At 45.9% G+C, this 22,679-nt stretch overlaps 1 protein-coding gene across 1 annotated transcript; it reads left to right on the top strand.

The window, feature by feature from the left end:
• The first annotated feature begins 1,043 nt into the window (after nt 1-1,043).
• On the top strand, nt 1,044-14,336 carry LOC122489361 (butyrophilin-like protein 1). The gene is made up of 9 exons (XM_043591079.1): nt 1,044-1,459; nt 3,846-4,193; nt 8,540-8,821; nt 8,937-9,137; nt 9,379-9,399; nt 9,492-9,518; nt 10,528-10,554; nt 13,224-13,250; nt 13,672-14,336. Exons 1-9 carry the CDS (start codon nt 1,375-1,377, stop codon nt 14,334-14,336), a joined length of 1,683 nt encoding a protein of 560 aa, XP_043447014.1. The 5' UTR covers nt 1,044-1,374.
• The last annotated feature ends 8,343 nt before the right edge of the window (nt 14,337-22,679 follow it).

The following is a 22,679-nucleotide window of genomic DNA, read 5'->3' on the forward strand; positions in this document are numbered from 1 at the left end:
CAAACTATTGCTGAGTCTGTCCCTCTGTGTGACTCCCTGCAGGGTGGGTCAGTGGACCTGTACCTGCCCTGTTTCTGTGGCTCTGATCACGTTGCTTCCTTACTGATAACTGGGGTGCACCATCCAGAGGGCAGGGCAGAGTCTGCTGGGATTGTTTTTTGTAAGCTTTCACTTTCAAATGGTGCAGGAGTCAGAGAAGGGTGGATTCTCCTGTTTGGGAGTGCTTAGTGGGGGCCCAGGACCCTGTTTTGGCTCAGACTCCTATAACCTGTTCAGGTTCTGCTTCCCCACTCATCTGGGAACCACCTGCCTCTCAGGCAAGAAGACCCTATGGCACCCAACGTTGGAATTGGAAGCAGGGTTTGGGGCTCAGAGCAGCTAACTGCAAGTGCAATCTCTGAGAGCAGATTTGGGGTCTGCTGAGATCTCACACTACTGAGTTAGAGACATTCCAGAAGTCTCAGCTTTCTAAGCAGGTAAGTTGGTTCTGAAGATGCTTTTGGCCAATAAAAGGAAAGGTGGGAGCAGCTGGCTTTGAGGAAGTGGCTGAGATTGTGGTGAGGGTGTTGGTGCTGGGTAATAATGAGGCTCTGTGAAGACCCAGGACAAATACAGTGATGCCTGCACTTCATTCATTTATTGACATTTGTGTAGCACTACATCCTTGCATGTTGGGGTGAGATCCCGTTACTATCCCCATTTGACATTGAGGAAGCTGGGGCAGAAAAGGTCAAGAAACTAGCCTAAGGTGGTTGCCTAAAGAGTGGCTGAATCTGGCCACTAGAGAAGTCAGCAGTCACCTCCAGAATCTGTTCTTCTCAGTACTATTTGCTGCCGGACCCCCACCCAACCAGCAGTAGGTGGTTTGAAGCCCCTTTTTGTCTGACCAGGACACATTTTATCGTTTCTGTGCTCTGTCTCTCCTGGGATCCTCTTATTTATTTTTTTTTAAGTAGGCTTCACACGCTGTGCCAACGTGGGGCTTGAACTCATGACTTGAGAACAAGACCTGAGCTGGAATTAAGGGTCAGATATTTAACCGACTAAGCTACCCAGGCAGCCCCCTCCTGGATACCTTTGTCCTGGGGCAGAAACTCCTCAGAGATATAGAGGATGAGGATCAACTTTTCATGGGGAATTGATGGAGCCCTCTGTTGGGAGTAAGGCCAGTTGCTTTGTCCTGAGCAGCCTTTGTCCTGGGGCCCCCAGCCCCATCAGCATAATGACTAGTAGCAAAAACTCTTCTTGTTCTGGGGATTATTATCAGCCTTGAGCCCTTCTGTCTGTTCTGAGGCCCAGAGCTGTGGGCTGGCTCTCCTCATCTCTGTAGGTGTTCTCCTGCCTCCTGCCCTGTGTCTCCCCAGCCCTGAGGAAATGGAGGATTGCTGCAGAGGCTCTTTGCTCTCCTGTCTCACCTCCCTGCTTCTCTTCTTCCAGTTGCCTTTTGGGGGGTCTGCAGGTAAGTATGTCCCCATCCCCCTTCCTGCATCTCCCTTGGGTGGGCAAGAGCCTCTGGGAGCCCTGCTGTGTCTCCATCAGGACAGATGGTTATTGGTGGAGGCCCTGGCTGTAGGAAAGGTCTGGTGGTCCCCCAACCACTAGGTATAATTAAATATTTAAGAAGAGTCCCAGAACCAAATGCAACATGGTGCAGCCACTCTAGAAGACAGTATGGAGGTTCCTCAAAACATTAACAATAAAACCACCCTACAACTCAGCAATTGCACTATTAAGTATTTATCCAAAGGAAACTATGTACTGATTAAAAGGGGCACACACATCCCAATGTTTATAACAGCACTATCAACAATAGCCAAAGTATTGGAAAGAGCCCAAATGTCCATTGACTGATTAATAGATAAATAAGAAACAGTATAGATGTACAATGGAATACTACTCGGTGAGCAAGAAGAATGAAATCTTGCCATTTGCAACAATGTGGATGGAACTTGAGGGTGTTACGCTAAGCGAGATGAGTCCGAGAGAGACAAATACCATGTGATTTCACTCATCTGTAGAATTTAAGAAACAAAACAGCAGAAGGGAATGCAAAGTAAGATAAAAACAGAGAGGGAGGCAAACCATTAGAGACTCTTAAATACAGAGAACAAACTGAGGACTGCTAGAGGAGAGTGGGTAGGGGATGGGCTAAATGTGTGATGGGCATTAAGGAGGGCACTTGTTGGGATGAGCACTGGGTGTCATATGCAAGTGATGAATCACTGGGTCCTACTCTTGAAACCAATCCTACACTGTATGTTAACTAATTTGAATGTAAATAAATAAATTAAAAAAAAAAAGGAAGAATCCCAGGACCATAAAATAAGGGAAGGGGACCAAGACAGTTGTCCAAAGAGGAGTTTATGTCTTACAAAGTAAAAAAAAATGTGAATTTCACTATGAAAAGTGTGAAAATAAATTTCTTTTATTTTTTATTTGCTGGCTCTATTGGTATCTAAGTAGTTATTCGGTTATTAATTCATTACATTCCATAAATATTTACAGGGTATGAAGTTTGTGTAAGGTGCTGATCTATGTACAAACCAGAGTCCCTGTCTCCACAGAGCTTACATTCTGGCAGGAGACAGTTAGTACTAAGTACCTCAACTCCATGGAATCTATGTCTGTTAGAGGAGTGGACAGTATGGGAGAAGGAAGTAGAGCAGGGTGGGCAGTCAGCGGTGCAGGAGGGTGTGTGGGCAGGCAGCAGTGCTCCATAAGGTGGTCGGTGTAGGCAGTGAGATGGGAATGAAGATGTGGAGTACCATCCTGTCCGGATCCCCATGGAAAGAGGGTTTCCAGAGTGGGGAGCAGCCAGAGCAAAGCAGGCAGTGTGCCTGGGTGTTGAAGAAGCAGAGGAGGCACGTGTTGGGTGGAACAGAGTGAGCAAGAAAGAGAAACAAGAGTTGGATGTCAGAGAGCACTGAGGGATCATCCTTATTGGGCTTGCAGGTCACTTCGGGAACCAGAGAGGCATTGGAGGGCTTGGATAGAGAGGGGACCTGGTTTTACTTGCAGGGTAAAAGGGTCACACAAATGGGGCTGGGAGGAGGATAGTCCCAGGGAGACTAGTCACTGTCATTCCTCAGGTGAGACAGATAGTGACTCAGCCAAAGTGGAGTAGCACAGGAGATGAGAAGTCACTCTTTGTAGATGCAACAGGGTTCTTTCTGCAGAAGTGTCATGTCATGACGTGTCCACCACGTCTCAGAAAACCAAGGCCTGTGAAAGGTGGTGGTGATTTGGGTGCTTGTGTGATGGAGTGAGGGCAGGTTTTAATGGAAATAACTGTGGGCTCTAGTTTTTCATGCACATGTAATTCAGCAGAGGAGAAACACATGGGCAGAAATAATAAACTTCAGTCAGTTTTCAGTCCTGTTCTAAGAGGAGCCAAACTGGAGCTGTGATCTCAGAGTATGGTCCCTGGAACATCAGTCTCAGCATCCCTGGGAACCCCTTAGAAATGTGCATCGTTGGATCCACCCCAGATGTACTGAGCCAGAAGCTCTGGGGGTGGAGCCCAGCTGTCAGTGTTTTACAAGCCTTCCTGGTGATTGTAATGCTTGTGGAAGGTTAGAACCCCTGAGTTAGAGAGTCCTTCATGGAGGGCTGGAAACCAGGAACACAGGCTGCTGAGGGAGTCTCTTTGATATCATTTCCGGGTTTCAAAGGTGTGGTAAGATGATCTTGTCCCAATTCAGAGTGGTCACAGCTCAGTCTGTCAGGTCAGAGCCTCCCACCTGCTACTCACCCCTGCCTGCCTGGGCCCCCCACCTGACAGTATGTGTTCCATGCCTCCCTACCTGTGTCTCTCCACTTTCTCACTCCTGTGTCTGTGTCCACAGAGGAGTTTGTGGTGATTGGTCCCCCGGGCCCCATTGTGGCAGTGCTGGGTGGGAACGTCACGCTGCCCTGTCATGTGTCCCCAGCCATGGATGTGGAAAACATGGAGCTGCGGTGGTTCCGCTCCAAGTTCTCAGAAGTAGTGTTCATCTATGAAAACCAGCAGGAACAGAAAGAAGAGCAGCTGGCTCAGTACACAGGGCGGACCTCGCTGGTGAAGGACTTCCTCAGCCAGGGGAAGGCCACTGTGCGTATCCACAAGGTCCAGGCTTCCGACAATGGGCTGTATACCTGCTTGTTCAGAAAGGGAAGTTTCTATGAAGAGGCCAGTTTGGAGCTGAAGGTGGCAGGTGAGTGGTTGATCTATATTTAGTGTCCTGAGTATTGGAGTTGGGAGCGACCTCAGGGGCCAAGTAAATCAGTCTGTCATTTTAGAGATGGGGAAAGGAGTGATTTTCACTTATTGATTAGTTCAATAGGAATCCTTATAATTCTTTTTTTTATTTTTAATGTTCATTTATTTATTTATTATATAATTTATTGTCTAATTCGTTTCCATACAACACCCAGTGCTCATCCCAACAGGTGACCTCCTCAATGCCCATCACTCACTTAATTCTTTTTTTTGTTGTTGTTAGAAACATCATCAGTTTATTTCTTTTTTTAAATGTTTATTTATTTTTGAGAGAGACAGAGACAGAATGCGAGTGGGTTGGGGCAGAGAGAGAGGGAGACACAGAATCTGGAGCAGGCTCCACGCTCTGAGCTGTCAGCACAGAGCCCGACGCAGGGCCTGAAGTCACCAGCTGCGAGATCATGATGTGAGCTGAAGTCGGACGCTCAACCGACTGAGCCACCCAGGTGCCCCAATCATCAGTTTATTTTTAAGTTTTGTTTCCTTAAAGAAAGTATTGCGACTCGAGTATAAAGTTACATTTTTGTTAAATTGATGAAAAGTAAATCAGAAATATTTCTTTTGATTTACAACTCTGTCATCAATGCATGCAAGTTCATGAGTACATTCTTTTAAAATTTTTCCTCTAAGGACTGGCTAATTATCTGTTACTCAACACCCCTTGCCCCCATTTTTGCATTAATTTGTCTGTCCTAACAACATACCAGTATCTTTTTTTTCCCACGCCTGAACTTTATTTATTTATTTATTTATTTATTTATTTTTTAATTTTTTAAAATTTACATCCAAATTAGTTGGCATATAGTACAACAATGATTTCAGGAGTAGATTCTTTAGTGCCCCTTACCCATTTAGCCCATCCCCTTCCCTCAACCCCTCCAGTAACCCTCAGTTTGTTCTCCATATTTATGAGTCTCTTCTGTTTTGTCCCCCTTCCTGTTTTTATATTATTTTTGTTTCCCTTCCTTTATGTTCATCTGTTTTGTCTCTTAAAATCCTCATATGAGTGAAGTGATAGGATTTTTTTCTTTGACTGACTAATTTCACTTAGCATAATACCCTCTAGTTCCATCCATGTGGTTGCAAATGGCAAGATATCATTCTTTTTGATTGCCGAGTAGTACTCCATTGAATATATATACCACCTCTTCTTTATCCATTCATCCATCGATGGACAGTTGGGCTCTTTCCATACTTTGGCTATTGTTGATAGTGCTGCTATAAACATGGGGGTGCATGTGTCCCTTTGAAACAGCACACCTGTATCCCTTGGATAAATGCCTAGTAGTTCAATTGCTGGGTCATAGGGTAGTTCTATTTGTAGTTTTTTTGAGGAACCTTCATAGTGTTTTCCAGAGTGGCTGCACCAGCTTGCATTCCCAACCCACTTAATTCTTTATACCCTTTTAAGATATATAGAATCCCTACTAAGTGCCAGGTCCCCTCTGGGCACCTGAATACATCAGTGAACCAAATAGAGATCCCTGTCCTGCAGAGTTTATGTTAAAGACAGTAAATAGACAGACAGATGGGTTATAGAGGATGTTAGATGGTGGTGAGTAGAGACTTAGCTAAGTGGGTATCTGGGGGTGAGAGTTCCAAGCAGAGGAATACTCATGTGAAACAACCAAGGTTGGAGTGTGGCTGGTGTGTCTGGGCAGACAAGGAAGCCATGTGGTTGGTGAGACAGGTGGATGGGAGGTTGGTGAGAAGTGACAATCCTGGTCCACGGGCAGAGAGAAGGGATTGATCTTGAACAGTGCATGAGGAGTACACACTTGAGCAGGTACTTGAGTGAATCCAGAAAGTGTTCCAAAGAGCCCTGGTGGTTGATGAAGGGCACAGAGAGCATGGTGATTGTGGTTATGAGCAGTTCAACAGTTAACCAAATAGTCCTGGGGCTGGAGTGGCCCGGGTGGGAGAACTTGGGAAGAAGTGTTGAGGGGTTTTGAGGTTAGGGGCGATGCCAGACCATAGAAGGCTTTGTGTGGTGTATTACGGAGTTGGGAGGAAGAGCTGAAGAAATTTTAAACAGAGCAGTGAAGGGAGGTGTTTTTGGGAGGAGGTTTGCTTTGACACCTGTAAGAGAGGGTACATAGAAGGTGAGCAAGACTGGAGAAAGACATGTAGTTACAGGGTGGGGAGGATGGTTCCCTGAATTGATGTCAGAGCAGTGAGGTGGGAGAAGAGAAGGGGTTTCAGTGTCAGAGATGTTTGGAAAGTAGACCCAACTGAGTGGGTGGATTTGGGGACACAAAGAGTTTGGGGGTTGGAGAGAAGGGACTGGAGACTCCCAAGTTTTTTTTTTTAATTGTTGTTTGTTTGCTTGTTTTTTTGGCAATTTGTTGTTTAGTAGTAGTATTTAGAAGTATTGCTATTTTGTGTTAGTTGTTGATTGCTGTCATAATGCTGTGCAACATAGACAGAAATCTCAGCTGCGCATAGTAACAACCATTTATACTGTTGAGCATTAGGGGAGTTCAGCTCACCTGAGCTGTGTTTGACAAATCTTAATGGTGCTTACTCATACATCTTAAGTGTAGGGGAAATATAATTAAAGACAAAGTCTCCGAATCCAGAAATCCTCTTCACAAAGGTAGTAGGGAGAGAAAACATTTTTATTATGGCATTAGCATTAACCAGTAAGTGATGTGCATCCCAGAGAATCTACCAAGGGGTTGCAAAGACAGAAGAAATCTCACCTTTTTACATAGCCATGCAGACGCAACTTGTTACATACATGTTCTCTGGATAGACAGTTACTAGCCCTCAAGTAAATGGACTTGACAGTATCATTTGTCATGGGCAGCGCACCCTAAAAGGACTTGGTATTTGGGGTGACCATCTATGTTAGCTGATTGGCTTTATCCCAAGGAAAACAAATTCTCCAATCTTAAAAGTTAAAAAAAAGCTTTTAAATTCCAGTGTAGTTAACATGTAGTTTTATATAGTGGCTCAATATAGTGCAATATAGTGGTTCAACACTTCCTCCTGTTACTCAGTAGAGATTTCAACAGAAACTTGTCAGGCCAGGAGGGAGTGGCATGATATATTCAGAGTACTGAAAGGAAAAAAAACCTGCAGCAAGGCTGTCATTCAGAATGGAAGGAAAGATGAAGAGTTTTCCAGACAAATAAAAGTTAAAATAGTTTCTTTTTACAACTTCTCCCATCTTTATGACAGGAAGTGGTTTTGCACTTGGGCCCTGGTCCCCAATGAGGTTAGGCTCCTACACTCCCCCAGTAACTGGGAGAGAGGGGTGCTGTCCACCTTGGTGTTAACAGTTCAGAAAGAGGGCTCCCATGGTCTTTAGAAACACATTCCTGGATCACAACCCCGACAAAAGGCCTATGTAGTTTTCACAAAGGACGTGTATACATTTCAAAGAGGAGAGAAAGCCCCCACAATCACAAATTTCCTCAAGTAAATGGCATAAGAAAAAGGATGGGAAGTGACCTTACTTCAACAGGGATTGGAAACCTCTGCCTTTTAATATATTTTGTCCTGACAGTCGACCTTGACTAGGTTTACTCACATGGGTGAAGTTCATTGGGCTGTTGGCTGATCTAGGACAGCTTTGGCTGGAAGGACTGCTCTAGCCCAAGCATGTCCGTCCTGTGGCAGAGGGCAAGGCAATGGCACAAGTACTTTCCAACTCTGCTGGAGTCACATTCCCTGACCTCTCAGTGGCCCAGATAAGTCCCATGATGGAACCCGGAAGCAGAGTGTGAAGGCATTAAAAATATGTGGCAGAAGGTGAGCTGGATGTGAAACAGGCTTAAGGATTGGGAATATTTTCATCATCAGCCTATCACAGAGAAGCCAAATATGAATCAGTTCAGGGTTTGAGTTTGAAGCATCTGTGAGGAATCCTGGCAGAGCTAACATGTGGATATTAGCGGGGGGAGCTCAGGAAGTAGGTAGGGCTGTCAAGGATGGAAATGATTTACCACAGGGTACTGAGTGTGCTAGCGGATGCCCTGGAGAGTGTGTGAGGTGAGAAGAGCAGAGAAGGATAGAACTTGGGATGAAATTCCTTTGTGTTACTCTGGGTGATGGACTTCCCAGCTTTATGGATGGGAGAAGAGCCCTGCCCTCTGCAGGTCCCCATGCTCCTTCCTTCTGTTCCCTGTGGCAGGACCCCTGCTCTAATCCTTGCAGGGACCACTCCCCAGGGAGCCCTGGAATGCAATGCTACACCAGAGTTGTGCAGAGGAAGGCTCTGCTGGCATCCCTGGATTCTGGAAGGCCTCCTTGTGCTCTCCAGCTTCTCTCTCACAGGTGTGGGCTCTGTCCCTCAAGTGCACATCACAGGGCCAGAGGAGGACGGGGTCCGAGTGGTGTGCACGGCCTCGGGATGGTTCCCAAAGCCCCAGATACAGTGGAGAGCTGCTAATGGGGAAAAGTTCCTGACATTCTCTGAGACCCATGCCCAAGACACTGAAGGGCTGTTCAGCGTGGAGTCTGCTCTGGTGGTGAGGGACAGCTCTTCAGGGAACATGACCTGCTCAGTCCTCAACCCCGTCCTGGACCAGAAGAAGGCGATGGCCATTTTCATCCCAGGTCAGCACTACTTCCCATTCCCAGCAGGGCCAGAGGGAGTGGCCTAGGGTTTCTGTGAGTGTTGGGCTGGGCTGCCCTGGTCTGTGCCGCTGATGGGGTCTCTGGCTGGCCACAGAGCCCTTCTTCCCCCAGGCCTCTCCCTGGAAGCCAGCTTTCATAGTGAGCCTCGTGGTGCTGATGCTCTCACTCCTTGGGGCTGCCTATTACATCAAGACAGAACATACTGTAAAGAGGCAGGAGATGCAGGAATGGGAGAGACTGCACAGGGACAAGGAGGAGGCCCGGCGGACAAAGGAGGAGGCGTTGAAGGCCAGAGGTAAGGCAGCTCAGGAGCCAAGGCAGGCAAGTGTGGAAGGTGGTGCAGAGGACAAGCTGACAGCAAGGGGCTTGGCTGGAAGCAGGTGGCTGAACAGGTCCAGAGAGGACAGCTGGAGCTGTGGAGGCGGGTCTGGAGTTAGATCTTCTAGGATACAGAGAAGTCCTTTTATGGGTTCTTTAGGTGCAGTCTTTCCTTTCTTAAGGATGGGAGTTCAGACTTATTTTTCACTCTCTTTCAGATGAACTCCAAGAAGATCTCGGTAAATTCTGTTCTTTCCCCAGCAGTTCCTGAGTCCCCTGTGTAGGAGACACTCTAGTTATTAGCTCACCAGTTTCCTGTGTTGTCTTTCAGGCAGGAGGAAATCCATTTACCTGGGTGGTGAGTGACTCTCCAGTTGTCTTTGGGTCTCCTGTCCTACCTAAGCTAAGGTGTCCCTTCTCCTTGTTTCAGGCACAGACATACGGACCCTTCCCTGGGGCAGAAGTAGAAGCTGGTGGGGGGCAGGACCCTGCTCCATGGACTTTCCCTATCTGGGGTGCTGTTTCCCACCCAGTGCTTGGGAACCTGGGGTGATGGTGGTCCCTGGAGTCTGTCACGCATCTTGGGTTTATTCCAGTGCTGATCTTCCCACCATCTTGCCAACTTTTTAGCCTTCAGTGCAACTAGTTCTCATTCAAACTGGATGCTCTGAGATTTTGGTAAAGAAGCTATGTAAATAAATGGGGTCATTAAGTTTAGGAGTGTGTCCCCTCCATATAACACCACCCAGGGAGAGTCTTTTCTCTCCAGTGCCTGGAGGTGCTGGTCACAAAGTGATGGGTAGAGGACTGGGCAGACCATGGGTGGGAATGTGGTGGGGTCAGCTGTCAATGCTCCAGAACAGTGATGTGTTTTCTGAGAAAGTTTGGCCCCTTTTACCCCACATCTTACCTAACGTCCCTGTCCTTAATTCATGTCCCCTTTTGTGTTCTTTCCCAAATAACTCTTTGCTGGAAAACATTGGATGTAATAATGATTTCTGTTTATAATTATGGAATAATTTGTATTTTATTCCCTAAAATATTTTCATAGAAGCAAAACTGAATGGAGATAGAATAAATATATTTGAGGTTTTTAAGGCACAGGATACTAAATGGCTTTGCAAAAGGTCACACAGCTGCAGCAGGCTGGGGTGGAACTCAGCCTGCAATTCAGGCTTTCTGACCTGTGATCCAGGGAATTTCCCCCAATACCCTGCTGTCTGCACATTGCAGGAGGATATCTCCTCTCCAGCCTCCCTACTCTGTTGGGAGTGTCACCTGTAGTACAGAGAGGAGGCAAGGCCAGTAGATCAATGCTAAGCATTCTTGTTCTGGCTCATATTTCACTAGAGTGTGTCCCTTTTCAGGCTGGAGGAAGGCGCAGTTGTATGCAGGTGAGTAACTCAGTTTTCTGTGCCCTTACCCCTTCAGCCTCAACTCTTCCCCCTTCTCTGTCAGTGGACCCCATACCAGGACAGGGTGGGTGTCCCTGTTCTCCTTGTCATGTTTGTCATTTCCTTGTGAAGACTTCAGGGACTCTTCTGGGAAACACAGATCTGCCTCTATTCTGACCAGTCCTCTACTGTAGGTCACTCTTAGGATTAGCAACTTCATCTGAACACACCTTGTTCAACTGATGCTTTTGCTGGTGCAGTGACAAAAGAGTGCTCATTTATAAGGACAGTTGGAACACAGTAATGGCTTTGTAGACCAGAAATTGCTGTCTCTAGAAGATTTCAGATATCATTCTTGCTTGCTTACGATTCAGGTATTCCTAAGGGGATCCTTGGTTCTGAATCCATTTTACCCTGAAATTCCTACATCTTGCGGATCTACTTTTGATTTTCCTGTTTGTGTCTTGGTCCCCTGGAATGGTGGTCATCATTTGTTTCCTCATGCTCCTTGTCCAAGTTGGGTTTCTTCCTGTAAACTTCCCTGCTTGCTGTGAAAGTAATTGCTTTAAATTGCCTGTTCTGAATCTGAGATCCAGAGCTTCCAGGATATTTATGGACTCCTGGTGGTGGGTCTGAGAGCTACCTGCAATTATATACAAAATCCTATGTGTATGTTTGTGTAACAGAGGAAGAACTTAAAAAAAAATTTTTTTTTCAACATTTATTTATTTTTGGGACAGAGAGAGACAGAGCATGAACGGGGGTGGGGCAGAGAGAGAGGGAGACACAGAATCGGAAACAGGCTCCAGGCTCCGAGCCATCAGCCCAGAGCCTGACGTGGGGCTCGAACTCACGGACCGCGAGATCGTGACCTGGCTGAAGTCGGACGCTTAACCGACTGCGCCACCCAGGCGCCCCCAAAAAAATTTTTTTTGAAAGAAATGTAACTTATAATTGTTCACAACCATTATCTCTCCTTTAGGAGAATTGCATGTTTACCTGATGGGCTTGTTCCTGGTTTGATTTGTCAGAGCAATGTGTGAAGATACGATAGGAGAAAGTTAGAGGAGTGAAAATTGTTTATCAGAGAAAAGTTGGGAACAAATCAGGGAAAGAAAAGCAGTGAGGAAGAGAGGAGATGAGAAGGGAGTAGAAATCCTGTGATTCCTCTTGGAGAGATTTTGGGTAGCTCAGAGTGGTGGAAGAGAGACCACAAATCATAATCACGGTGGTTTGAGTGTAAAGTACACAGAGGGTGTGCAAAGTTTTTGGGTGCACAAGAAGTAATAAAGAGAGATTTCTGAAAAGACTTACAGTATTTTGAGCAGTTTTGAAGTACTTTTTTGACTGAGTTTGCTTCTGATCATGAGACCATCTCAACCTTCCCGTAGCAGTTGGGGCAGAAGTGTGGTGCGGGGGATCCTAAAGCAGTGAAAGGTTATCCAGAACACCACTTAGCACCGTTGTGAGTTAAGAATCTGGGTCCTTTGAACCTGTGTGAGGTATGTATGTGTGTGTGTGCACGCGCGGGTGTTTGTCCCAGCTGTTTTGTTCATGATCATGGACATGAACTATGAGAGCAGAGAAGGGGGAGCCAGGGATGCAGGAGACCTGGGGCTAGATGTGTGAGGAAACCCCCTTAGAGAGTCTCCCTGATTCCTGGGATTTATTTATTAAAAATAAGGATCACATAGTCTTCTTTTAGCATTCCCCCTTCTCTGATGGATTGAAGTGCATGTGTTTTAATGTATACCTTGTATACGTTTTTATTTTGTAAGGACAGATACCATTACAGTAGAATCAATATTTGCATATTGATCAGCTCATAGCATGAGGTGAAGTAATATCTGATCTCATCGTATTTAAAAATTGAAAAATAATTTTTCAATGTCATGAATAGGGGGCCTAGGACTTGACCATATTTGGGTACCTACTACATGGGGTTTCTCCTGGTGATTTTGATCTCTCTGAGCAGTTAAGGGGGGAAGCAGATGACTAGACCTGATATTTTTGATTTCCCCTTACATATAGGGATATTTTCCTCCCAATAACCCACGAAAAGGGGAAACAAGTTCATAGTGTCTGTCCTTTCCCTAGATGTATGTCTTTCCTGCTTGAACTTCTGTCTCTCCCTTCCTTGAAACCTCTCCATTGCCTTCTGACTAGGGACAATTTCTCTGATGCTGTGTCCTGAATTCTCCTCGCCCAGGGCTTGTAGTTGTCTTCCAAGTTCAGCTCTGCCAGGTTGTATGGTCTCTACCATGGCTTAGATTCAACCTCCAACTTCAGTTTAATCAATTCTTTAGAAATAAATGGAGGCCTCGGAATTTTTTATCTCCCCAATTCTTCTTTCAGGATAGATGTGTGGCTAAGGATTCTTGAGAAAGCATAATATGATGGTGAAATCTGGGTCTAGAGCTTTCTTTTCAGGTTGTTATCCAGCCTCTCAGTGGTATTAAGTTTTATAGCTTGGCTTTCATGGGAAGGCTGTAGCATGATGGCTGTGTGTATGTGTGTGTGTGTGTGTGTGTGTGTGTGTGTGTAAAAGAAATAAGTGCTTCAGTTGAATGTTTCCCAGCGATTTTTCCAAAAGATATCGACACTGATATGTACAGTCTCCTCAAATCTCTGATTTGTTGTTACATTTGTGAAAAATGGTTCTCTTGTAGATTGGCGGAAGGAGAAGTTCCAGGCCTGTGAGTTACTTCACATTCTTTCTGGGTACTCCTACTGCTGCCCCATGGCTTCTGATGTCTCCTTTAGCTTGCTGTGGTGATACAAATGCTGGCACCATCAATGGTTGTGCAGTGGGATGGGGCAGTGAAAGTCACATAGCTGAGCTTAGTGAATGTGGCTGATATTGGATTCCAAATAGATATCCTTAAGTCCTTGAGTCCAGACTAGTCCTCAAGTTCCCTGTGACCCATCTAACCCTCAGATCAGTCTTATGCTTACTTCTCCTGCTTGGAGAGCTGTGTACTTGAGTCACAAGACTCTCATCTCAGGAGGCTTAGCCCTTCCCATATGCAACTAGGTGTCTGAGGGTGGTGGTGGTGGTTGTGTGCCCTTATTATGGGGCAGGGGAAGGTCTTGCATGATTGGCAACTCTCTCTGCAGTGTCTGTCACTCTGGATCCAGCGTCTGCAGATCGGCACCTTGCTGTCTCTGGTGGACAGACTAGTGTGACCTTGGAGGACACAACTGAGGACCCAGGAGGACCCTGTAGCATCTTGGGCCAGGAGGCCATCACATCAGGGCGCTGTTACTGGGAGGTGGAGATCAAGAATGGAAACAGTGGCGAGTGGGGTCTGGGGGTCTGTAGGGGAGATGTGGTGAGGAAAGGCTGGTACAGAGAGTTGCCAGAAGTGGGGTTCTGGGTTCTGGGGTGGTACGGAGGTAAATTATATGCCCTTGTCCTCCCTGAGAGTCAGGAAATCTGTGATGAAGTTCCCCACAGGGTGGGTGTTTTCTTAAACCTCAAAGAAGGGGATGTCTCCTTCTATAACATGACTGATGGATCTCACCTTTTCTCCTTCCCTCTAACTTCCTCCACTGGGACTCTGTTTCCATACTTCATGATTCAGTCAGGAGATGTGTCCCTGACCATCTGCTCTGTGGTGTGTGTGCCTACAGAGACCCCTGTGCCCCTTAAGAATCCTCCTTCTTCTTTGGAGGAACCTGTAAGCCTCTCAGGGGATGAGTTCAGCTCAGGCTGTGCTGTTGATGGTGCTCTCCCAGGGGCCGGCTCTCCATTACTCCCCTATGGCCCTGAGGCTGTGTGACCATAGGACCCCAGACTCCTTATGGTGGCTCTTTCTGGAGCTTCACATTCCTTGAGACAAAAACCTCTGAGGTCAGTCCTGGATGACCTGGTGTCTTGCACTCTTGCTCTGGATGCAGTCTCCTGGGGTATGGCTATGAGAACACTCAGTTCATGCCTTATGCTAAGGCAACAGAAGATAATAGTTGACTGAGCTGGATTAGGGTAGGCTGCATTTAACTATTGGAAGTAATGCTTCTTTTGATAATGAAAATTATTTCATACAGTCTTTATTCTGCTTGGATATGAAGGAGATGAGGGCTGAATGACTCTGCAGAATTAAATGGTGTATATTTTATCCAATTTGAGTTGTGCAGATGAACCCAGAGGCTATGAGTAGGTCACCAGTTCTATTTTGGGAAATGTGCACTCTGACCAGAGACATTGGCCATCCAAAAATTTCTGGAGAAATGAATGGCTGATTGATGTTCAAGAGGAAAGCAGTCTAATATTCTACTGTATATACCTCCTATTCTGGGATGGTGGAAGCACACTTATCTTACCAACCTTAGGAAATATCTGTTATTCGTGAAATACCAGTGCTGTGTTAATTCAGGAATTAAGAAGAAGGATCTGGTTCTTCCTGTGTGTCAACTCCAGTTGGAAAGAAGAGAACTTCTACCAGAATAAAGATATGAATGAGGAAGAGAATTTTCAGATGCTGGGTGAATTTCAGAAAGCTTTAACTATGAGCACAGTTTCCAGAATCTGTGTAGTGCCTCTCATTACTTCCAAGTCCAAAGGTGGAGTGCCTGAGTGGCTCAGTGGGTTAAGCGTCCAACTTCAGCTCAGGTCATGATCTCACAGTTCGTGGGTTCAAGCCACACATCAGGCTCTGTGCTGACAGCTCAGAGCCTGGAGCCTGCTTCAGATTCTGTGTCTCCATCTCTCTGCCCCTCCCTGCTCATGCTCTGTCTCTCTCTCTCTCTCTCAGATATAAAGAAACATTAAAAAAATGGGGGAGGGGAAGAGGATCTAATAGATATTTTTCCAAGAAGACATACAGATCACCAATAGACACATGAAAGGATGCTCGACCTCACTCAACATCAGGGAAATGCAAATCAAAACCACAATGAGATATTACTTGACCCCTGTCAGAATGGCTAAAATCAAAAAGACAAGAAATAAGAAGTGTTGGTGAGGATGTGGAGAAAGGGGAACCTTCTTGCACTGCTGGTGGGAATGCAACCTGGTGCAGCCACTGTGGAAAACAGTATAGAGTTTCCTCAAAAAATTAAAAATAGTATTGCAAAATAGTAATAGTAATAAATGAATGATTGATTAATATCACTATTAGTTATTTACACAAAGAAAATGAAAACACTAATTTGAAGTGATGTATGCATCCCTATGTTTGTTGTAGCATTATTTACAAAAGCCAAGTATGGAAGCAACTTCAGAGTTCACTGATTGAGGAATGGATAAGGAAAAGTTGGTTTATATACATCATCGAATATTACCCAGACATAAAAAAGGATGAGATTGTGCTATTTGTGACAATATGAATGGACCTAGAGGGTATTATGCTAAGTGAAATAAGTCAGACTGAGAAACACAAATGCCATATGAGTTAACTCCTATGTGGAATCTAAAAAAAAAAAAAAAAGAAAGAAAGAAATGAATAAACAAATGAGCAAAAAAGCAGAATCAGACCTGTAAACACAGAGCACAACTAGCATAATGTTTAAACTTGTTGAGTCACTAGGTTGTACATCTGAAACTCATGTAACATAGTGTGTCTACTATACTCAAAAAAAATTAATAAAAAATTAAAATAACATAAGTTAAGCTTTACTTTATTACGGGTTTTTAAAAAGCATGTTTAATCGTTTCCACCAACTGGCACATTATAAAAACAGAATTAATTTTAACTTAGCCCTTCTTTCATGGCTTAGGTATTTCTCTGAAACTGTTTGAAACACACATGAAGAAAGATAGATATTCTATGGCTGCTAAAGAAGAAAGTATAATATTAACCGCATTAGCATCAGAATAATTTATATTCTGAGCAAGAAAAATCATTAATGGCCAGTGAGCAGCCAGTGAGCAGTGTTTGCTGATAAAGCAGCTGAGACATGAACCTGATGAGCTGGGGGAGAGCAGGGAAGTTTGCTGTTTGGTGTCCTTCCTGCAGTACCTCCAGGTGTCCTTCCAGGGTCCTTAGGGAACATCTTCCCTGTGCTTTGTCATTCCTTCATGTTTCTCCCTCCCAACATGGGATCCAAGGACTGGAATTCAGAGGAGATAAGCTTTCTGGACATGTCATTCTGAGCCATTGCTGAGTCCAAGGTCCTCTTCCTGCTCCTTTTTCACCTAGAGTTGTGTAGAGCTGGGGGCTGGGCTGGGCTTGAGGACTGGGAGGTGGGGGGAGTGTCCTTGCAGGTCCAGCCTTTGCTCCTCTAGGAAGTTCCTGGATTAAAGGCTAATAGATGGCAGGGCTCATGTCTTCCTTCATCTCTGTGTGCATGTGTGAAAATGAAGTGTCATAAATACAACTTGTGTAGCCCAGTTCCTGGCACTTAGGAGGAGCGCAGTCAAATTTGTTTTCCTTCCCTCAGTCTTTTCATCAAACTCCCCTAATGTCTCTTAGGTCTTGAGGAGTCTCCCTCAAGCAGACTTGAGGGCAGGGATTGGTGGGGGCCATGGTGGATGGATCTGGAGGCTAATATAGGTCCTTATCTCCTTAGTTTACTTTGCATTAAGTTGCATTTTGCCAACATTCGCAAGTCTAAGTGGATATTGGAAGAAATAGACATTTGGGGATAAAAAATCAGATATTTCAGATCTCTCCAGATGTCCTAGGTGTGCTTAGAGTTTTAGTATCTCAGACCAGACCCCTGAGCAGAAGCCAATCACTCTCGTGTATCAGTGGATCAGGCAGTCCTTGTTTCATGAAAACAAATATAGCAGATCATTCAGGACAATCAAGAGTGAACACAGGATGAGAGAGTCTTTGCCAAGTATGTGGTTGTGGAACTCAGACAGATTTGGTTTCCTCACGTGCAGAATGAAGACAGTAATGACAACAACATGGCAGAAGTGTGACCAGGGAGGCTCTAGGCCAAGCTATTGTCTTAACACCAATCACTTAACATGTGAACACCTGAGAACTGGGCAGGCTTAAGTGAGCAAACAAAGGTGTTTGGTTGTTGAATCTGACGATTCTATCCGGGGGACATTTCACTGATGAACTAACTTATGTTTGGGGTAAGAAGAGAAGTGGGAAAGATGGTGGAGTTGTTGTATCCACCAAGGGGCTGACTTGTTTAGGTCAGCGTTTTAACAGTCTTCGTGTTTCTCAATGGACCGAAATGTTTGCCCAATTTAGATAAGGCTGAGTAGCCAATGGGCTGCTGCAGTGAGTCCTCTGAAAATGAGCTCAACAAAGTTTATTGAGTGTTTACTATGTGTTGGACATGTGAGCAGGGCACACAGGGCCTCCCTTTGTGAATGTCATAGAAATGCCCCAGAAGAATGCTTGTCAGGGCTATTGTGAAAAGCAGGGTGTCATTAAACTCCAACAAGCGTGTGTATGGGGCATGTATGGGGATGAATAGGTTGGCGAGGGCTCCTCTGAGGAAGGTCACTTTAGGTGAGACTGGAATGTTGAGGGGTGTGGGGGACAAGAGAGCAAGCAGGATCAACCAGTGGCTTGCGAGAAGGCCTGAGGATGGCAAAGCTCCATGAACTGGAGGGAGTCACCCAAGCCAGTGAGGGAGCAACTGGGAGAGTTATGGAAAGAGGTCAGAGAGGAAGCCTGGGATTGGGGGTCACAGACAAGAGGCTGATAGGGGGATTCCTTGAACAGATGAGGCAGATCTGACACAAGCTGATTTGAAAGGATCATGACCTTGGAAGGAAAATGAACTTGAGGAGGTCAGGCTGGAGGTGAGCAGGGGACACTCATGGGAAAGCAGGAACACCCTTCTTGGGCCAGGGGGGAATGAGGGTGGTCAGGAGCCAGGTAATGGCCATGGATACGGATTTGAGAAAAGTCTTGAACATTCTGGTACATGGGAGGTAGACTGGGTGGGAAAATGGAGTGTATAGTGGAATGTGACTCCAGTTTCTGGCAGAGATAACTGGGTTCACCCAGTTATCCTTTACTGAGATGGGAACCTGCAGGTAGGGAGGGGCTGGTGAGGAAGCCCTGGTGCTCCCTGGTTTTCTTTCGGAGACCATAGAATCTGCCTTTTTTTGTGCACACTGTGGCCTGGCAGGGAGAGGGCTGAATTGTTGTACCAAAGCCATGTGTGAGAACAAAATACTAAGAAGCAATAGGTCAATGTCCATTCATTTGGTCAGGGCCAGGGTCCTGGAGTTGATTCTGGAAGCTCCTGTTGCTCAGTCTTAACCTCTCTGCTGCCAAGTTGTGGGGAGCACCTTGGTGGTCTCCTGGTGAAAAAAACACATAGCAACTACACTGGGACTCCTCAATGGCTCTGGCCACATGTGATTCACAAATAGACATGTAATCATCTGGGTAGTGAAGAGCCAGTACAGAGAGCCCCATGCACAGGGATAGGTATTAATCTTGGCTCTGCCACACACACTCCCTGCTTTTGGTCTAGAAGTTAGCCAAAGTGGAGAGAAGCAGTGCTTCAACAAAGGATTGCTGAATCTGGGCCTCAGTTTGTCCTCATGCAGGGTGGGTTAGTCCTATATTTCTGGTTCTGGTCATGCTGTTTCATTCCTGATAATGGGGGTGCATATCCAGAAGATAGGGCAGAGTCTGCTGGGATTGTTTTTTGTAAGCTTTCACTTTCAAATGGTGCAGGAGCCAGAGAAAGGTGGACTCTCCTGTCTGGGAGTGCTTAGTGGGGGCCCAGGACCCTGTTTTGGCTCAGACCCCTAACCCGTTCAGGTTCTGCTTCCCCACTCACCTGGGAACCACCCGCCTCTCAGGCAAAAAGACCCTATGGCACACAACGTTGGATTTGGAAACAGGGTTTGGGGCTCAGAGCAGCTAACTGCAGGTGCAATCTCTGAGAGCAGATCTGGGTCTGCTGAGATCTCACACTACTGAGTTAGAGACATTCCAGAAGTCTCAGCTTTTTAAACAGGTAAGTTGGTTCTGAAGATGTTTTTGCCAATAAAAAGAAAGGTGGGAGAAGCTGGCTTTGAGGAAGTGGCTGAGATTGTGGTGAGGGTGTTGGTGCTGGGTAATAATGAGGCTCTGAGAAGACCCAGGACAAATACAGTGATGCCGGCACTTCATTCACTTATTGACATTTGTGTAGCACTACATCCTTGTATCTTGGGGTGAGATCCCGTTACTATCCCCATTTGACATTGAGGAAGCTGGGGCAGAAAAGGTCAAGAAACTAGCCAAAGGCGGTTGCCTAGAGAGTGGCTGAATCTGGCCACTAGAGAAGTCAGCAGTCACCTCCAGAATCTGTTCTTCTCAGTACTATTTGCTGCAGGACCCCCACTCCACCCAGCAGTAGGTGGTTTGAAGCACTTTTTTGTCTGACCAGGACACATTTTATCGTTTCTGTGCTCTCTCTCTCCTGGATCCTCTTATTTATTTTTTTTTTTAAGTAGGCTTCACACCCTGTGCCAACGTGGGGCTTGAACTCATAACTTGAGAACAAGACCTGAGCTGGAATTAAGGGTCAGATATTTAACCGACTAAGCTACCCAGGCAGCCCCCTCCTGGATTCCTTTGTCCTGAGGCAGAAACTCCTCAGAGATATAGAGGATGAGGATCAACTTTTCATGGGGAATTGATGGAGCCCTCTGTTGGGAGTAAGGCCAGTTGCTTTGTCCTGAACAGCCTTTGTCCTGGGGCCCCCAGCCCCATCAGCATAATGACTAGTAACAAAAACTCTTCTTGTTCTGGGGATTATTATCAGCCTTGATCCCTTCTGTCTGTTCTGAGGCCCAGAGCTGTGGGCTGGCCCTCCTCATCTCTATAGGTGTTCTCCTGCCTCCTGCCCTGTGTCTTATCAGCCCTGAGGAAATGGAGGGTTGCTGCAGAGGCTCTTTGCTCTCCTGTCTCACCTCCCTGCTTCTCTTCTTGCAGTTGCCTTTTGGGGGGTCTGCAGGTAAGTGTGTCCCCATCCCCCTTCCTGCATCTCCCTTGGGTGGGCGAGAGCCTCTGGGAGCCCTGCTGTGTCTCCATCAGGACAGATGGTTATTGGTGGAGGCCCTGGCTGTTAGGAAAGGTCTGGTGATCCCCCAACTGCTAGTTGTAACTAAATATTAAAGAAGATGGTTTGCGAGGGCAATGGCAGACCTCCCAAGGCTTTGTGTTCTGTCTCATGGAGTTTGGATGCAGAGCTGAGGAAATTTTCAACAGAGCAGTGGAAGGAGGTGTTTTGGGTAGGAGTTTTGCTTTGACTGCTCTAAGGGAGGGTATATGCAAGGTGAGCAAACCTGGAACAAACATGTAGTTATGGGGTGGGAAGGTGTCTGAATTCACATAGGGGCAATGAGATAGAAGAGGGGTTTCCAGCGTCAGAGAGGTTAGGAAAGTAGACTATATGAGTGAGGAACTTTGGAGACAGGAGTTTGGAGGGGGAAGAGGGGACTGCAGAGACTCCCAAGGTTTCTCTTTGGCAGTTTGTTGTTTAGCAGTAGAAATATTGATAACTGTGTGTTAGTTGCCTATTGTGACAATGTGTTAGTTGCCTATTGTGAGTGTGTTGTCTCAGAAAGCTGACACAGAAAGCTCAGGGGCATATAGCAACAACCATTTAATTAATCTGTGCATTAAAGCAGTTCACCTCATCTGGGCTGTGTTTGGCTGATGCTTTTTTCTTTTTAATTTTTTTTAACATTTATTTATTTTTGAGAGACAGAGAGAGGCAGAGCATGAGCAGGGGAGGGGGAGAGAGAGAGATACAGAATCTGAAGCAGCCTCCAGGCTCTGAGCTGTTTGTTAGCACAGAGCCCAACGCGGGACTTGAACTCACAAACTGCAAGACCATGACCTGAGCTGAAGTCAGACGCGCAACCGACTGAGCCACCCTGGCGCCCCTGTGTTTGGCTAATCTTAACTGGGCTTACTCATACATCTTCGGTCATGTAGGGGAAATATGATTAAACACAAAATCTCTCAACCTGGAAATCCTTTTCAGAAAGATAGTAGGGAAAGGAAACATTTTTATCATTGCATTAGCATTAACCAGATTGTGTTGTGCATCACAGAGAATCTACCAAGGGATTGCAAAGACAGAAGAAATCTCACCCTTTTTCATAGCCATGCAGACACAACTCATTACATACATGTTCTCTGGATAAACAGGTATTAACCCTCAAGTAAGTGGATGTGACAGCAATATTTGTCACAGTTCATTCCAAGTTTGCTTGGTAATTGGGGTGACCAACTCTTGGCTTCATCCAGAACCCCCCCCGCCCCAAGTTTCCTATCTTAATGACAGGAGATGGTGTTACACTGGAATCATGGTACCCACTGAGATTTGGGTCTCAGGAATGGGGACAGAGGGGTGCTGTCCTTCTTGATGTTAACAGTTCAGAGAGAGGGCTCCCTGGTTCTTAAGAAAGACATTCTTGGACCTCAAAGCTGGCAAAAGACCTATCTAGTTTTCACAAAGGACTTATATACATTTCAAAGAGGGGAGAAAGCCTCTGAAATCACAAATTTCCTAAAGTAAATGCTGTAAGGAAAAGGATGGGAAGGGACTTTCTTCCTCTATTTTCAACAGGGACAATAAACTTCTTACCTTTTTTTTGTCCTTACAGTGGACTTTGGTTGTGTTTCGTCCCATGGGTGTTGTTCAGCTGGCTGTTGGCTGATTGATCTAGGAGAGTTTTATCTGGAAAGGCTTTGCAAGACTGAGCATGTCCTTCCTGTGTCAGAGGCCAAGGCAAAGGCACAAGCAGTTTCTAGCCTCTGCTAGAGTCACATTCCCTGAACTCTCAGTGGCTGAGTCAAGGTGCATGATGGAACCCATAGGCAGAGTGTGAAGGCACTAAAAATATGTGGCAGAAGCTGAGATAGATGTAAAGGAGGCTGAAGGATTAGGGATATGTTCATCATCAGACTACCACAGATGGGGCCAAATATGAATTTGTTCAGGATTTGAGTTTGAAACATCTGTGAGGAATTCTGGCAGAGCTAACCCCCAGGGATGTGGATATTAGGGAGATAGCTCAGGAAGAAGGTAGGGTTTTCCATGGTGGTAGCAGATGCCCCGGAGCATGTGTGAGGTGAGAAGAGCAGAGAAGGATGTAACCTGGGACCAAATTCCTCTTTCTGTCACTAGGGGTAATGGACATGCCACTCTCATGGTTGGAGAGAAGAGCCCTGCCCTCTGTGCCCAATGCAGGACCCCAT

Source organism: Prionailurus bengalensis, chromosome B2 (genome assembly GCF_016509475.1).
Source record: "Prionailurus bengalensis isolate Pbe53 chromosome B2, Fcat_Pben_1.1_paternal_pri, whole genome shotgun sequence".
NCBI lineage: Eukaryota > Metazoa > Chordata > Mammalia > Carnivora > Felidae > Prionailurus > Prionailurus bengalensis.

Coding starts and splice junctions, on each gene's coding strand:
- LOC122489361 (XM_043591079.1), top strand. CDS start 1,375: ATGGAGGATTGCTGCAGAGGCTCTTTGCTCTCCTGTCTCACCTCCCTG. Junction 9,138..9,378: donor GGAGGCGTTGAAGGCCAGAG/GTAAGGCAGCTC, acceptor ACTCTCTTTCAG/ATGAACTCCAAGAAGATCTC. Junction 9,519..10,527: donor GAAATCCATTTACCTGGGTG/GTGAGTGACTCT, acceptor GTCCCTTTTCAG/GCTGGAGGAAGGCGCAGTTG.